Here is a 17,810-nt window from a genome sequence, read left to right on the forward strand (position 1 = left end):
GTGCTAGTAGTGGGATTGTGTACATCATTAGGTGTCCCTGTCAAAAATTATATGTGGGGCAGACTTCGAGGGCTTTTAAGACACGACTTATAGAGCATTGATCCTGTATTTTGAGAGAACGGGTGGAAGCTCCAATGGTGCAACATTGCATGGAACAACATCATATGTTTGAAGATCTGCGATGCTGGGTTCTGCATGTGTTCCCTTCTGCCCGCGGTGGAGATTTCAAGCAACTTTTGCTGCGAAGAGAACAGCGCTGGATATTTTCTCTTCAGACCTGTGCACCCATTGGATTGAACAGTGGTGTAAAATGGAAAGGCTGTTTTTGATTTTTTGTGATGTTTTTGTTTGTTTTGGAATACTTGCATTAGATTTGAAAGTAGGTGATGTCATCACATGAGCGTAATGACGCTATGAGCTTTAAATCAGATAAAACGCCGAGGGGCCATTTTATAACAGGAGCTGAAGCGGGTGAATTGACGCTGTGGGTTAGGCTGCAGTTTGGCATTTTGTTTTTTGATTTATTTTTCATGCAGATTGTTTTGCCATTTCTTTTTTGTCTACAGCAAATCCCTGAAGAAGCTTGACTGCGAAACAGGGAGCCCTGTTGGATTGTGTGGAAGTATGCTGGTGGTGATGATTGAGTAGCTGCTATGTTATGAGCTTATTCTCCACGGAGTGGGTTTTTCCTGCTTTCAAGTCTCAGTACTACGTTCAAGACTATTGAAAAGACAACATTTTTCAGATAAGTGATTATATTGAAAAGACTGATTTTTTGAAATTGAAAAGACTGTGATATTTTGAAAGATATTTAAAAATTGTGACGGTATGTATCAGAATTTCACTTATCTTGGAGTTTTTTGACCGAGGATGTGTCTGCTGGTCTCAAACTGAGTTTGAAACCAGCTTTGTCTATGTGGGTAGCTTTTTAGAGCCCCTATTGGACACTGAGGTCTTTTCTCCTTTTTACAAAGTGTATGCAGTTCTGAGCATTAGAGGGTGTGTTTTTTGATATTTAAGATTCTTTAGGAGTCAGATGGTGGAATTTTATATTCATTGTAGTTGATGGATATTTTTTGTAGTGAGCCCATTTAGGAGCACATTGCAATAGTCCATGCGGGAGAGGACGATGGCATAGAGTAGTAGGTAAGCGAAGTCTAGTCCTGAGAAGTATCGTCTGATTTTCCATAGCTGCTGGAGGTAGTAGAATGAGGTGGATCCTACTTGGGAGATATGGTCAGAGCAAAAGGTCGCTGTTAAGGATCACCCCTAGGCTCTGTATCCAGAGACGTTCAGTTTTTACCATGCTTAGTTGCAGCTTGTTTTGGGTCAGAGAGTACACCTGCAGTACCCCATATTTTATCAGTTTAGGTTGTGATAGAATAGATCTTAGTAGAGTCCCAATTCTTCTGTCTCAGCAGGAGGTTGATCAGAAGATATTGGATCTTGCTGTGAAGTGAGATCTTATTCAGGATCAGACCATGCTCCTGGAGAGGTAGGGGGTTGAAGCAGAGATGTGGAAGGACCCAAATCTGGATCATGGAGGAGGAAGATAGGTAGATTCTAACAGGGTGACCAAAGCGAGGCTTGTTGCTCCAATTCATAAGTTGGAGGAGGTGTAGAACCTTTCTGTATAAGTGTAGTGTTATCCTGTTAAAAAAAAATAAAATAAAATGTAATAAGAGAAGAAAAGATGAGGCAGATTGTGGTATTCGAGGTTGCAGAACCTCTTCAGAGAGGAGAGGCATGGGAGGTAAAAGGGATGGCTGCTTTAGAGGGATAAAATTATCTTCTTGGAGGTCCTGAAGAGCCCATCATTTACCTTTTGTCTTGCTCTTTTAAGGCATGGAAGAGGAAAAAAGGTTAGGTTGTAAAACATTGTAAGAGGTACCTGGGGTCTCCTGTAGTTGTTTTGTTGATGAGGGAGAGGATCGCAAGGCCAAGACTGGGCCCGCAGAAGCCTTTCCCGCCTGTTGCTAGTACTTCACTGTCTGAAGAGCATGGGTCAACCTCATCTGTTGGAACTACCAAATCTGGAGGGGAGGGGGTGGTGGTTCTGGCTGCTTCTGAATTCCTTTTTTTTTTTTTTTAATATTCTTTATTCATTTTTAAAACTTTAATTGTGCACAAAAGATGATGCATCTACATAAATTAATATCATTATCGCACAATATACTTAATAGAATAAAGACAAGACTTATTTCCCCCCACCCACTTTTCAATTCACAAACACCTAATAAAATACTTGTAATCAACCCTTCTATATTTCTTAACAAATGCCAAAACATATCCCCCTCCCTCATCCCCGGATGTGCATGTTTCCCCCAATTTATACAAATAAATCAATCTGAATTCCTATGGTCATGTCCGGTCTCTTCTGCCACCTTCTTCCACACTGTTGTTGGGGATTTATGGGTCACATCCCCTAGCGGTGCTGAAACAGGGCCCTGGGGGGAGGGAGTAAGCAGAGCAGTGGGTGGATGTGATCCAGATATTCTCCTTCCAATCAGGTTGCAGAGTTGTTCTGAAGAGAGCCGCCGCTGCCTGTTTACCTGAGGCTTGGCTTCTGCAGCGATCCTAAAGAGATGCAGGTTCAGTCCTTGATGAAAATTTTGCTCTATTTAGCCACTTTGTTTTTTTGTTCTCCTTCCTTTTTTTAAGATTTCTTTTTCTTTTTCTCTACTGCATGAGAGATAGGGGACAGCTGCGACCTTTAAGAACAGCTGAAGAAAAACAAAACCTGTCAGGGCAAGGGGAGGGCCACAGTAAGCAGCAGTCAGTTGCACATTCCCAGTAAGCCAAAAGCTTACCATAGCTAGAGGAGAGCACCAACACACGGGTTCAGTCTGGGGACTTCACCAACATGTGCCTGCATATCCCCTGCTTGTCTCTGGAGAGTACAATCTTTCACAGAAATCTCATTGTATTTCTCTCCTCTGTCACAAGGGCCTTCCTTACTTATTTGCTTTGCAATCTGGGGCTTTGCAAATGATGCCATTTGTGTTTTAATGTCGACATTCTGGCTGGTTCAGTTTGTCACAACACTTTTGGAAGAGTTTAACCACTCTATGATGTTACACTCCTTCATGATTTAACGCCAACATCACAACCAGGACAGCTAGTAATTTGTTTCCATAACTATCATACAGGTAGGCAGTTCTATATCATGCCAATAGTCTGGAGTGGTTTTATTATTAAGGCTATATTATAGTCACATTTTATATTAATACAAGATGAAACCAACAACATTTTATTCTCTAAATTCAACCTTGTGTATCTCTATGGAAGAGGAGGAAGACATAACACACACACATAATATATGATAAAAAATGTGCTATAAAACACATACTTGATCCAGACCTACCATTACCATTTTCAGAACAGACCAGCTGTCTGCCTGGCACTGGCCTTACTTCCCAACTATTGGAGCTACTGTTGAAGTTCACTCCAACCCATCTTGATTTATCTTTGCTATTTTCAGGTCACAAACTGTAGAAGTCTAGCCTACATTGGTCTTATTTCACAACTACCAGAGTTGACATCGACCACTCCAGTCCATCCTTGTCAACATTTAAATGCTCCTTTGCAAACAGATCATCAATGCACCTTATATGATTTCTAACCCAAATACCACATCCTCCCCAACACCATAAATCATATTCTGCACAGATATGTTGAGAAAAGAAGACACAAGCTCCCAGCTTAATCTCTCTCTGCTCAAATATACATCAGAAAATATTTTTTTATATGAGGAGCCAAGGGGTAAGAGGCAGTAAGGGACACTGGGACTGTTTTAGTGTACTAAAGATGCTATACATAAACTGCTGCTATTAGTGCTTCCCAAAACATATCTTACCCTGGTCTTTATGGTTTTTACCTTAACACAGTCTTCTTCTATCCCCCAAAAGTTGCATTTCACAGTTATACTGACAAATGTCAAAAATTTGATTTTCTCCCCCTCCTACAATTGCTTCAGTCCTATTTTCACATCATTTAACTCTGAAAGGTGGATGATCATCATTAATTCCCAATGAGAATCACTTGCCCTCTGCCCATCACTGTTTACTTAGTATATTTGTTACTCACCATTCCTACACACAGCTCAAGGTAAGGTACAAGAAATAAGAAAACATGAAACAGTAAAAATACAGCATTGTCAAATAAATTACAGAAAAGGAAACAAGAACCACCAATAACAAAGCCCACAAAAGGACAAACTATACATAATGTACTGACCAGCTCATCAAAATAAGCTCAAGAACATCAGTCAAGTGTCAGAATACTAAACTCAAGTTGTGTATAAATAGAACTACTTACAATTTCATCCTCCAGAACTCCTCGAAAGGCTTGGTCCAGGGTACACTTTTTTTCATTTTCACTGTGAGACAGGAAGAAAAAAAAGCCCTTCTATTTTTCCAAATGTACTCCATCAAAACTAGTAAGGGCATTTCCCTCAACACATTTCCCTCTCCTTACCTTCCGGACAGTTGGTTGAATGTTGCCAATAAAGGTCTGATAGTTTTGTTATTCAAAGCATCTCTAATGGAGCTCTGAATGGGAAAAAACAAGTCATCAAAATAAGATTACAAAATGAACTATCTAAATTCTCAACAAAAACTAACCTTTAATCATACTGAACAAGAATGGTATGGAAATTTTTTTTTAAATGTTGAAACCAATGCACTACATTGGAAGATTAGGTTTTTACAGACAAGCTAATTTTTTTTTTTTTTTATAAATCTTTTATTAATTTTCAATTCAAGAACAGTGCAATGAAGCACTTACAATCAAGCAAAGAATATTACAAAATATCCCCCCCCACCCTAATTCAAGAACAGAAACAAAGGGCTCCTTTTACTAAGCTGCGATAGTGGTTTTAGCGCACGCTAGACCTTACCACCAGTATTGAGCTGGCATTACTTCAACCGCGTAGTGCGGGTTTAGTGCATGCAAAAATCCTGCATGCGCTAAAAACACTATTGCAGCTTAGTAAAAGGAGCCCAAAGTGCATTAAATTATACATACTTATAAAATCTGAAAACAGCACTTACATTTGATTAATGAATGCTACAAAATTTATTACCCCTCTCCTCCCCCCCCCTTCCGGATGTACAAATCAAATAGAAAATAAAGGCATAATTTAACTAATCAGAATTAGCAAAATTCATCAATGGACCCTATATTAATTTAAATAGCTTATTACGACACAATATTTCCGAGTTCATTTTTTCATATTTATAACATAAACATAAAGAACCCCACCAAAAGGAAAAATTAAGTCTGTCCTAATTTTTCCAGTTTTTAGTAATCATCTGCATGGCTATACCTGTCATAATGAGAAAGAGACTGTTTTTATATCTTTCTAATGAAGCTTTAGTCATTAATGATGTCCCACAGATTACCATCTCATAGGATAACAGAATTGAAGATTCCAGTATCAAATTAATTTGTCCCCATATTGAGTTCCAAAAGTTGAGAATCAAGGGACAATAGAACAAATGATCCAGTGTCCCTATTTCAAGATGACAGTGCCAGCATCTAGTAGACTTTGAACTGTCCAACTTTTGTAAACGAACTGGGGTCCAAAAAATTCTATGTAATAGAAAAAAACAAGTTTGTCTCATAAATGCTGATGCTGTACATCTCATCCTCCAAGTCCAAATCCATGGCCACTGAGTAGCAGAAATCTGCTGCTTAGTCTCAATGCTCCAAATGTCTTTTAGACTAGTTTTAGGTTTTTTATTCAGATATTAATTTATACCACTTGGCAGCCTGATGCCCTAGCAAATCTGTCTGGAAACATAGGCCTGGCAAGCCATACGGATTTGTTAAATTTTGCCAATCAGGAAACCCTTTCTGAATGGCGTGTTTCAACTGCAACCATTTATAAGCTTGAGACTTTGAGATGCCGAATGATTGTTGCAGTTGTAATAAATTTAGCATTTTCCCATTGGAGATCACATCATCCAAAGAACGTATACTTGGCAAGCTACCTTTGACTGCATTGCAAACTATTTCCTCGTCTCCAAGATATCAAAGAATTAGAAAAAGAGTGAAGGGATAGAAAGGCTACCTTATGAATAAAGGCTAAACAGATTATAGCTCTTCAGCTTGGAGGAAAGAGACCTCAAAGAGGCGAGTCATCAGTGAGGTGAACTAGGTAGCGATAGAATCATTTAGAAGGGTAAAAGGCTAAGACAAGGTAGTACTACTTACAACTAATAGTAACAGCACATTTAAAACAAATTAGAGTTAGTATTTATTTTTTTAAATCAGTGCATAATCTAGCTATAAAATAATTTCCTGGAGAAAAATTCCACAGTCGGGTATTTTTGGGTACAAGAAATAAGAGCTACTCCTTGGGATCCTTCCTTATACTTCTGACATAGCCTGACCACTGTACAAGACAGGATGTTAGATTCAAAAAGACCTTTTTTTGGTTTGGGGCTGCCAGTATGTTACATCTTACGTTCCTATATCTTTTTTAGTTCAATTCTAGAGTGGAGGATGTTATTCTTTTTGCTAGTTAAGAAAGCTTTTATGTTGCTTGAGGCCACATAACCATTACACATGATGCCAGAAAGCTTACCAAAGTTTTATAATTTTAAACACAGGTAATGATTTGAATGAAGTGGCGTACAAAACATGCTCAACAAATCAGATGTTATGGACTGTAACCACAAAGGTACGATGGTTAGGTTCAATCTAAATGTCCAAATGATAATATTTATTCCTTCACTAATTTGAAGACTCACACTTCATCAAGCTGTAAAAACATGAAGTCACAGATATGTACAAGTTTGAAGACTCAACATGAGACAAAAAATATGTTTAAACTAAAAATGGGGATCTCTCTTCACATCACTCTGGGACAACCTCTCGCCCTCCCTCTGCCTCATCCCCTCATAGAAAACCCTCCCTTCTTATTGTAACCATTTGTGTATAGGTGTGTTTTGTACAGTAGGCTCTATGTTAACCGGAGTGTATGCACATGTGAAAAAATTAGGACACCCCATGAAATATTCAGTTCTTTCTTAAGAAATGTTTACATATCTATATCAAATCTTTTTTTTATCTCTGGAAGAGAGTGATGTAATTGAAGGTAAACAGAAAAAAAATTTTCCTTGATTTACTCATGAAACAAAAGATATCCACAAAAATCTGTATTCTAACTGAGAAATAAATTAGGATACCTCCCCCCCCCGCATATCCTCCCACTTAAAGTGGTTAAAATCACACACAGGTGTATTACATCAGGTGCACATGATTAAAACATCGTTACTCAGAATTTTGAAGGAGGTTTGCCCGAATTAAACCTCAAACATTTAGTATGGTATGCTCATGACTGCTGCGGTGAGAGTGAACACCATGGTGAGATCAAAAGAGCTGTCTGAGGCCTTCAGAAAGAAGATTGTAGCAGCTTATAAATCTGGTAAGTGATTTTAAAAGATCTCAAAAGAATTTGACATTAGCCATTCCATGGTCCGGAAAATAATGTACAAGTGGTGGACTTTCCAAACAACTGCCAACATGCCCAGGTCTGGCCATCCAAGCAAGTTGACCCCAGAGCAGACCGCTAAAAGAAGTCTCCAAAAACCCTAAAATGTCATCACGGGACCTACAGCAGGCTCTTGCTACTGTTGATGTGAAAGTGCATGCCTCTACAATCAGAAAGAGACTGCATAAATTTAACTTGCATGGGAGGTGTGCAAGGAGGAAACTTTTGCTCTCTAAGAGAAACATAAAGGTCAGACTGAAGTTTGCCAGAAAGAATGTAGAGAAAGACCAGAACTTCTGGAATACTGTTCTATGGACATACAAGTCTAAAATGGAATTATTTGGATACCAGAAGAGAGGACATGTTTGGCGTACACCAAACAAAGCATTCCAGGAAAAGAACCTCATACCGATCCAAGATGGCCACTACTGCCTGACTGTTAGTAGATGTCTGCCGTTTGGAAACTCTTTTGCGGATGCCAAAGAGACAGGGAAAAAGCGCCGGTGGAGCCTCCCAACACTTAGAAGCCCCCCTTGCTACAATCGAGTTTCACAGACAACTTCAGCAAGAGCCTGCATCATCGTGGAATCGCCTGCTGGAGATGCCATCAGGGAGTAAAGCGGCAGCGTCTAGCCCAGGCCTGGATGTTACTCTGAGCCCCATCGTGAGAATCCCTTCCTCACAGCCGACGCCGCAGGGAGCCAGCTCACTGCGAGAAGAGAGTACACCCGAAGAGGCCAGTATATCGGTTGAACTCGCCGTTGAAGATCTCCCAGAGTGAATCAATCCCTGGTGATGAACCTGTGGTCGGAATATCACAAGCTGTGGAGGAGGTTAGCGTTCCAACTATGCCTGCTTCTTCATTCATGGCTGTTAAACCCCCGAATGTTACATTGAAAGCTCTTTGGAATTTGGTTGCAAACTTAGGGAATTCCCTCAGTCCACAAATTATAAGTTTAGATAAAGAAATGAAGATTCACAAAGAAGAGATAAACACCTTCAAAATGAATTCACTTTATATAAAACAGATATCCAAAAAAAATGGATAAAGAAGTTACATCATTAAAGTAAAATCAATATATGCTAGTTAAAGATAACATTATCCTGCGGAGGAAACTGGAGGCTCTTGAAAATAGTAGTAGAATTAACAATCTATGTTTGATCCTCTCTGTACTTCCCAGAGATATGGTGAAATGATATTTCTGAGAAATTCTAAAAAAATTCCAGAAGATTCTTTACCTCCCCTCACACGGGCATATTATCTGCCAATATTGGCTCAAGACCAACAGGAAGAACATGATGAGCAGCAAGAAACACCATTAGGAGGAGACAAGATGGCATCTTGGTAGTAGGACACGTTTAGAACTGCTCCTGCTTTTCGCTTCTAATTTTTTCATGTGATGCCTAAGAGAAGAGGTAGAGTGGGTGTTTCAGCTCGACAGCCTACTCCTACCTTGATGAGACAGGGCGTTCTTATGGGCTTTGCGTTTTCCTCACCTCGGGGCGAACCTGCTGAGCCGAATGCGAGGGATGCATCAGCTTTGGGAAGCGAAGTTTCACTTAGCCCTTCGGGACCAGCCCCTCCCCTGCAGCCAAGAGAGAGTGGAATTTCGGCAGAGACTTCGGTGGTGGAAGGAATGCAGCCTCCGGAGCTTATGGGCATGCCAGCTCCACAGGAGTCCTCAGCTGGAGAATCTGAGGCAGGAGAGGAGATAGTTGCCTCAGTGGAAAGAAGTGCAGCTTTAATTATTCAACCTCTTACTAGACCTGCTGAGGTTACATTGGATTCTATCTGGACAGTGTTGGACTCCCTTTATAAGGTATGCCAAGGAATTTTTCCTCTTGTTCAAGTTCAAACTACTAAACTTAACAAGTTTGAAGAGGAATTAAAGTCACAGGAATTAAAGTCACAGGGAGAAAAAATTAAATCCTTGGAAAATACAATTCAAAAAGTGCAAGCTTCATCTGGAGCTATATTACAGGATAAGTTGGTCCTATTGAGGAAAGTAGAGAACTTTACAAAGCAATTGAATTTTAGGTTACTGAACTTTCTCAAGATATTGACAATGTCACCTAAGGAAAAATTTTATAAATTTCTGAAAGAAGTGTTTAAATATCCGGATGAGGGACTTCCACCTTTACTTAAAATATACTTCTTGTCGGCGTTCTCAAAAATAACCTTCCTTTTCTAACCCTGAAACTGAACCTCAGGCAACAACTCTGAGTCCTATGGACCTTTCAAACATATTAGAAAGTTCTCAAGAGGAAGTTATTACATGTGCTACACTTCTTGTGACATTTGTGTTCCAACGAGATAGGGAAGCACTCCTTCGCCTTTTTTTAGACAGGGAGAAACTTCCTTCTTGGAAAGGAAAATTTCTATGTTCCCAGATGTTTCAAGAACAACGCAAACAAGAAGGAAAAAGTTCCTTGGAATGAAAGAAGATGTGAAATCATTGGGGACTAAATTTCAGTTACGCTATCCCTGTAAATGTTTGATCTATTTAGATCAAAATTCCTATGTGTTTTATGAGCCCTCCCAATTACAATTCTTTTTAGAAGGAAAGGGGGTAGTTCTGCAGGGTACCAGGTGAATCCTATTGAGTGGTCCATTAATAATTGAGGATGACTTCCTACTTTTTCTTTACAGTTTTGGGAATATGTATCACTCCTTCTGATGTGTGAAATTGTCTCTCCAGTGTTATTGAGTCTTAAAATTATTTGTCAAACAGATTAATGTTTGGAATAGTTAAAATGTTTTTTTTTGTTATATAAAATGACAAGGCTCTTGTGTCCTTCAATATTAAAATAAAATGATTTTAAAAAAAGAGAAACACCATTACATATTACTACAATGCTTCAAACTTCAGATCAAGAGGAAGCAATCAGCTACTCTCTTAATTACTGTGGCACTATCTCCAGGTAAAGACTGGATTTTGAAATTGTTTTTCAGAAACAGAATGAAGGACTGTATCTACAAGAGATTCCTCAATAGAACATTATCATTCCAAGCAGGCAAATGGAATAAATGTTTAACCCACTTTATCTCAAACGCTCTCTCTTACAAACTTTTAGGAAGTCAATAAAAACTTCTCTTTGACAAATTTCTCCGACTCCATTTCTACCATGATGTACTTCTAAAACACTTCCAGGAAAAATTGATTAATGTTACCATGTTAATGTAATTTTGAAAGTTTTTTTTGTAATATTGCTGTCTGTATACAGTCTCTTCCTCTGATACTGCAGTATATAAAAATAAAATTATTATTGAACACACAAATATTTCCAGATGTTTCGAAAGAAACACAGAAAAGGCTACACCAGTTTCTTTTGTTAAAACCTGTGGTGATACAGATTGGAGGAGATTTTTTTTCTCTGTTACCCATGCAAATGCATAGTTAGGTACCATTCCCTAAAATATGTTTTCTTCGATCCACTTCAGCTGACAAGTTTTTTTTTTATCTCAAAAACGTGTGGAAAACGAAAGACCAACAAACTTCTCAAGAATACATTTTTGCTTCTTGCCTAGCAACAGACATATTTTCCCCTAACAAAGATAATCTTAAACTACATCTACATCTGCTGATTGTACCCTCTCTGTTTTTTTACCTAAATGCCCACATCCACTGTCTGTACCCTTTTGTTATTCCTACATTCTTAGATTTAACCTTATGCAGATTGTCTTGACCTTCTTTACTGTACTTTTTTACTCTGATTGTACCTTTCTCTGATTGCTCCATCTTTCGCCGATTGTACCATTTTCGCTGATTGTACCATTTTCCCCGATTGCTCCAATTTTCTCTGATTGTACCATTTTCTCCAGTACCTAGTTTCTCTGATTGTACCAATGTAACATTTCGCTGATTGTCCAGTCCTTCTTCATTGTAAACCGCCTCGAACTACTATGGCTTTGGCGGTATATAAGAAATAAATTATTATTAAATTATTATTATTATTAAATATTACTAAATAATTCTTGGATCTGATTTTGAGGACTTGTGTGATTAATGTAATTAAGTTAAAAGATTATTCTTTTGTTTTCTTCTAAAATGCAATCCTTTTTATTACTATGTTTTAATCATACTATCCTTACAAGATTTATATGCTTGGAAGTTATTTTTACATTTAATAAATAAATAATTTTAAAGAAGAACCTCATACCAACTGTGAAGCATGGAGGTGAAAGCGTCATGGTTTGGGGATGCTTTGCTGCAGCAGGACCTGACCAGCTCACCATCATAGAATCCACCATGAATCCTACCGTGTATCAGAGGGTGCTTGAGGAACATGCAAGACCATCTGTAAGAAAATTAAAGCTGAAGCGGAACTAGACCCTGCAACATGACAATGACCCAAAACATACCAATAAATTCACCAAGGACTGGCTGAAAACTAAGAAATGGAGAGTCCTGGAGTGGCCGAGTCAAAGCCCTGATCTTAATCCCACTGAGATGCTGTGGGGTGATTTGAAACGGGCTGTACATGCAAGAAACCCGTCAAATATCTCACAGTTGAAAGAATTCTGCATTGAGGAATAAGAACATAAGCATAAGAACATAAGCAGTGCCTCCGCCGGGTCAGACCATAGGTCCATCATGCCCAGCAGTCCGCTCCCGCGGCGGCCCAAACAGGTCACCTGTCTGAATCATCAGAAGGGGCCCCCTTGCCACCCTGGTTTCCCATTGAAGTCCTATCTTCCCATCGAAGTCCTAACCCTCCGGTTTTGCACATGCACGACCTGGTCGGGTTTCTATACTTATTTCCTGGATACTTCTCTCAGTATCCCACGATCCCTTTATCCCTCAGGAATCCGTCCAATCCCTGTTTGAATCCCTGTACCGTACTCTGCCCGACCACCTCCTCCGGCAGCGCATTCCAAGTGTCCACGACCCTCTGGGTGAAAAAAAACTTCCTTGCATTTGTTTTGAACCTATCTCCCTTCAGTTTCTCCGAGTGCCCCCTCGTACCTGTTGTCCCCTTCAGTCTGAAGAATCTGTCCCTATCCACCCTCTCTATGCCCCTCATGATCTTGAAGGTCTCTATCATATCTCCCCTGAGCCTCCTTTTTTCCAGGGAGAAGAGCCCCAGCTTATCCAACCTCTCGGCGTATGGGCAGTGTTCCAGCCCTCTTACCAGTTTCGTCGCTCTCCTTTGGACTCTCTCAGAGACTGGTAGATGACTACAAGAAGCGTCTCACTGCAGTTATTTCTGCCAAAGGGGGTAACACTAGCTATTAGGGTGTCCTAATTTATTCCTCAGTTAGAATACACATTTTTGTGGATATCTTTTGTTTTATACTCGTAAGTAAATCAAGGAAAATTTTTGTTGTTTACCTGCAATTACATCACTTTCTTTTCCAGAGATAAATAATCTATCTATCTATATATATATAAAATCGGAGGTATGTATGTGTGTATGTATGTATGTGTGTGTGTGTGTATGTGCCGCGATCACGCAAAAACGGCTTGACCGATTTGAACGAAACTTGGTATGCAGATCCCTCACTACCTGGGATGATATGTTCTGGGGGTCTAGCGGCCCACCTGCACACGTGGGCGGAGCTACAAACAGAAAATCAGATTTCACCCATTCATGTCAATGGAAAAAATGTAAAACGCTGCCAACGCAAAAACGGCTTGCCCGATTTGAACAAAACTTGGTATGCTGATCCCTCACTACCTGGGGTGATATGTTCTGGGGGTCTAGCGGCCCACCTGCACACGTGGGCGGAGCTACAAACAGAAAATCAGATTTCACCCATTCATGTCAATGACAAAAATGTAAAAAGCTGCCTACGCAAAAACGGCTTGCCCGATTTGAACGAAACTTGGTATGCAGATCCCTCACTACCTGGGGTGATATGTTCTGGGGGTCTCGCGGCCCACCTGCACACGTGGGCGGAGCTACAAACAGAAAATCAGATTTCACCCATTCATGTCAATGGAAAAATTGTAAAAAGCTGCCAACGCAAAAACGGCTTGCCCGATTTGAACGAAACTTGCAACACATCTTCCTTTTCAGTTTAAGAGATTGCAAATTCCAGTGATACTTGCATTCTCTATCACAATCAACAAATCACAGGGACAGACTATTACATACTGTGGAGTGGATTTAAGATCCCCCTGTTTTTCCCATGGTCAACTCTATGTTGCTTGCTCAAGGGTGGGTTCACCCAAGAATTTATATGTTCTTGCTCCTGGAGGTGAAACTAAAAATGTTGTTTATAATCAAGTTTTGTGTTAGTTGTATTGTATTCACTTTGTCAAATATTTCACATTATTATTTGAATATTGTACTTTTTATAAAGCTGTAAAAAAATAATTTCATTCACCACTATAAAGTATCTTTATTTGAATCCATTTACATTGTTATTGCTATAATTAAATACCCGTGCAACGCCGGGGCATCAGCTAGTAAAAAAAAAAAAGATTTGACATCGATATGTGAACATTTCTTAAGAAAGAACTGAATATTTCATGGAGTGTCCTAATTTTTTCACATGACTGTAGGCGTGTTTTGTACAGTAGACTCTCTGTTAACCAGAACTCAAGCAACCAGCACTCTCAAACAACCAGCAAAAAAAATAAAATTGAAGAAAAATTAAAATAAAATTAATTTCTAGCGGAAATGGAAGTTTAACTTGGCGTGGCGCGAGCCCACCCTTCGCGCACCACATGTTTGTCTCCCACTCCCACCAATTCACTGTGTGTAAACATACTGGAAAGGTGGGATCTATTGTTTCAAATTTTGTGTTCTCACCCAATCCCAAATATGCTGTAACAGGTTTCAAGTAAGCGTAAACGCATAGTGGAGGGGCATAATCAAAAGGAACGTCTAAGTCCGTTTTCGTCTAAGTTACAAGTCTTCCAAAGTAAAAAACAGCTTAGGCCACATTTTTGAAAAATACATCCACATTTTTTTTCATTTCAAAAATCGTCTAAGTATACATCCTGTCGATTTGATCGTCCAAGTCGCTAAATCATCCATCTTTATACCACATTTTCATCCAAGTCAAAAACGCCTAGAACAAGCCCTGTTGGACGTGGGAGGGGTCTGCAAAGTGATGGATTGAACACCCAGACATGGCACCTAAATAGTGGGGTACCTTACAGGGCACTGCTGTGAACTTCACAAAAAGGGTGCCATGTCATCATCTCACTGCAGCTCCCTTATAGGTCATGTTGAGCCCCCCAAACCACCTCCAGAATCCCCTAGCCCCACTTATCTACCACCCCTATAGCCCTTATGGCTGCAGGAGCCACTTATATGCCAGTAAAAAAGGGTTTTGGGGCATATAGGAGAGTGCACGTTTCAATATCAATGCAGTGATTGCAGGGGCTTATGGGCATGGGTCCTCCTCGCCATGGGTCCCTAACACACTCCCAAGACGGCTCTGAGCAGCATTACTAGGCTTTCCTATGCCAGGTTGCCAGGTGATGATGTTCTGGAGGCACAATTTTCAAGTTGTGATTAATATTTTGGTGGGGGGCTGGTGATCACTGGGGTAGTGTGTGGGGATCTGTATTATGTGTTTGCAGTGCTTATCTGGTCACTTTAGGTGGGTTGTTGTGACTTAGACCATGTTTTAAATGGTCGAAGTCACAACATCCAAAGTTCTGTCGATCCTGTGCTGTATAACTTCCGGTTAGAACTTAGAATGTGAGCTTTTAATTTGTGAAGAGACCTCATATTTATACATACATACATACATTTTGACAAAGCACGAGTCTTCAAATTAAGGAAGGGATAAATATTATCATCTGGACATTTATTTATTCATTCAATTTTTCTATACCGTTCTCCCAAGGGAGCTCAGAACGGTTTGCATTAATTTATTCAGGTAATCAAGCATTTTCCGTCTGTCCTGGTGGGCTCACAATTTATCTAATGTACCTGGGGCAATAGGGGGATTAAGTGACTTTCCCAGGGTCACAAGGAGCAACGTGGGTTTGAACCCACAACCCCAGGATGTTGAGGCTGTAGCTTTAACCACTGTGCCACACACTCCTCATGTTGTACCTGAGGTTTCCCCCTATTTTGGTTTCGTTTGGTAGGTTCAATTATGCACAAAAAAAACCACCCCTACATCAAAACAGTAGCAAGCCTTGCGAAATCAACCACCTCAGCTCTTTACGGGGGTTTAAACAGGCACCGGGCAAGACACGCTACGTGAAGAGATCCACAGGAATGACGCAGTTTCACAGCCACGCACGCCGGGCTCCAAAACGTCAATTCATATAAATCACACGCAGGGATACCACGTCCGGCCGATATTATTATCCTGGCGAAACACAGAACTTCTCCCTGGCGTCTTACCGTGAAGCGACTCCGCGCTTCGGGAAAATTGAAGAGCGGAGGCGACATCTTCAGCCTGGTCCCAAGCTAATGACAACAACACTACGCGCTTTTTCAAAGCCGAGAGACGGGCAAATGAGAGAGCGAGAGCAACGTCAAAAGGGGCGCAGAGTGACGTCATGACGTACGCGTTCAACGTTAGTCTGCTGGCGAGCTTTTTTAAAGCGGTTGTTAACATGCCGTAATGTGCGTGCGAGGCTTTGCTTGTTTGGTGAGAGGGCACTTGTCACTTTAATCGTTGCAATAACTGTGGAAACGTTTTGTATATTTTAAGTGACTTAAAGGTTCTTGCAATGAGCGATGTCCTTTGTAATGTATGAATGAGGCGTAATCGCGCGAGTTTGCTGAGACGACAGAGCTGTACTATGATTGGACTTCGTCTCCTATAGGTCAGCAAGTCCAAACACTGCAAAGGCATAGCGTAGTCGGGGAGGGATGGAGATTTTTCTGGTTAGTCCTAGTTTTGAACTTGTGGCTCCTGATTGTATATATTTTTACCAATGAAACTTAATACTAATAATATAAGTTTCTTCTCATGCAGGAATTGGATTAGTTCATGGACATTCCTAGTGACAGGTCCATACATTCTCCAATATGGGGTAATCCTAAAATTAACATAAACAAGAAAATCATATTTTGGAATGATTGGTCTAGGACAGGGGTAGGCAATTCCGGTCCTCGAGAGCCGGAGCCAGGTCAGGTTTTCAGGATCTCCACCATGAATATGTATGAGATGGATTTGCATGCCCTGCCTCCTCGAGATGCAAATCTATCTCGTGTATTTATTGTGGATATCCTGAAAACCTGACCTGGCCAGTTTAGATGGCTCCAATTGCAGCATAGCATCAATCACACTGATGTTTTATCTTCTATTACCACACAAAAACCTTCTATAAACGCATATGTTGAGATGACTTTCAAGAAGGGTCAAGCTGTTTCTCAATTCTGTAAGCTGTTTCTTCAGAAAGAATCTATTTTAGGCGATTATATCAAATTTTAATAAAACTTGCAACTTGATGAATGGGAGGCTGAAACAAAGTTTTATCCTTAAAAAAAACAAAACAGTGGTCCTTATTTTAATAATAATAATAATAACTTTATTCTTGTATACCGCCATACCCAGAGAGTTCTAGGCGGTTCACATAGGTTAAACATGGATTACATGCAGTTAAGAGTTGGTTGAACAGATTTATATAAATTAAGTATAGTTACGTGCATCGTTACGTGCGGTTCACATAAATTAAACATAGTTACATGCAGTTAAGTAATAGTTGAACAGAGTTGCGTGGAGTTAGGTGTTGAAAGGAGCAGGGATGCAGGCAGGGGAGAAGATAAAATTGGGGAGAAGGAAAAGGTGGGTCGGGGGGAGGAGGGGCGAGATAGAGGGGGGAAGGGGGGATCTATGAGGGGGGGGGGGCATTAAGTGTCCTGGCTTTGGAAGAGGTGTGTTTTGAGTAGTTTTCTAAAGCTGGGGTAGGTTGGAGCCTCGAGGATTAATTGGGCTATCCATGGGTTTAGCTTGGCAGCCTGGAAGGCGAGGGTTTTGTCGAAAAATTTGTTGGAGTGACAGAGTTTTAGGGAGGGGAAAGCAAATAACTGGATTCTGCGGGGGTTCTTGACTCTGTTATTCAGGATGAAGTGTGGGTTGATGTAGTTTGGGGTTAGGCTGAATACTGTTTTGTAGCAGAAACAAGCGAATTTAAATAGTACTCTGGATTCCAATGGCAGCCAATGAAGTTTGTGGTAGAAAGGGGTAACATGGTCCCATTTTTTCAAGCCGAATATAAGGCGGACAGCGGTGTTTTGGATCATTCTGAGTCTTCTGGTGTTTTCTTCGTGGAGCTCAGGTAAATGATATTACAATAGTCTAGTATGCTAAGAATGGAGGATTGGACTAGAAGGCGGAATGACGTGTCGTCGAAATATTTTTTTATGGTGCGTAATTTCCAGAGTGCCG

The 17,810-nt window shown here is 40.3% G+C and overlaps 1 protein-coding gene across 3 annotated transcripts in view; it reads right to left on the reverse strand.

Annotated features, from left to right (window-relative positions):
* The window catches only part of THOC1 (THO complex 1), a 245,576-nt gene extending 229,605 nt beyond the window's left edge, over positions 1-15,971 (reverse strand). For all 3 annotated transcript variants that reach the window (XM_033933936.1, XM_033933935.1, XM_033933934.1), the window contains exons 1-3: positions 15,815-15,971; positions 4,477-4,550; positions 4,318-4,378 (exon numbers count right to left, since the gene is read on the reverse strand). In XM_033933936.1, coding sequence (XP_033789827.1) covers positions 4,318-4,378; positions 4,477-4,550; positions 15,815-15,862 — 183 coding nt within the window. In that variant the 5' untranslated portion in view covers positions 15,863-15,971. The remainder of the gene's footprint in view (positions 1-4,317; positions 4,379-4,476; positions 4,551-15,814) is intronic.
* Positions 15,972-17,810: the final 1,839 nt, after the last annotated feature.

The sequence above is a fragment of the Geotrypetes seraphini genome, chromosome 2 (assembly GCF_902459505.1).
Source record: "Geotrypetes seraphini chromosome 2, aGeoSer1.1, whole genome shotgun sequence".
Lineage (NCBI taxonomy): Eukaryota > Metazoa > Chordata > Amphibia > Gymnophiona > Dermophiidae > Geotrypetes > Geotrypetes seraphini.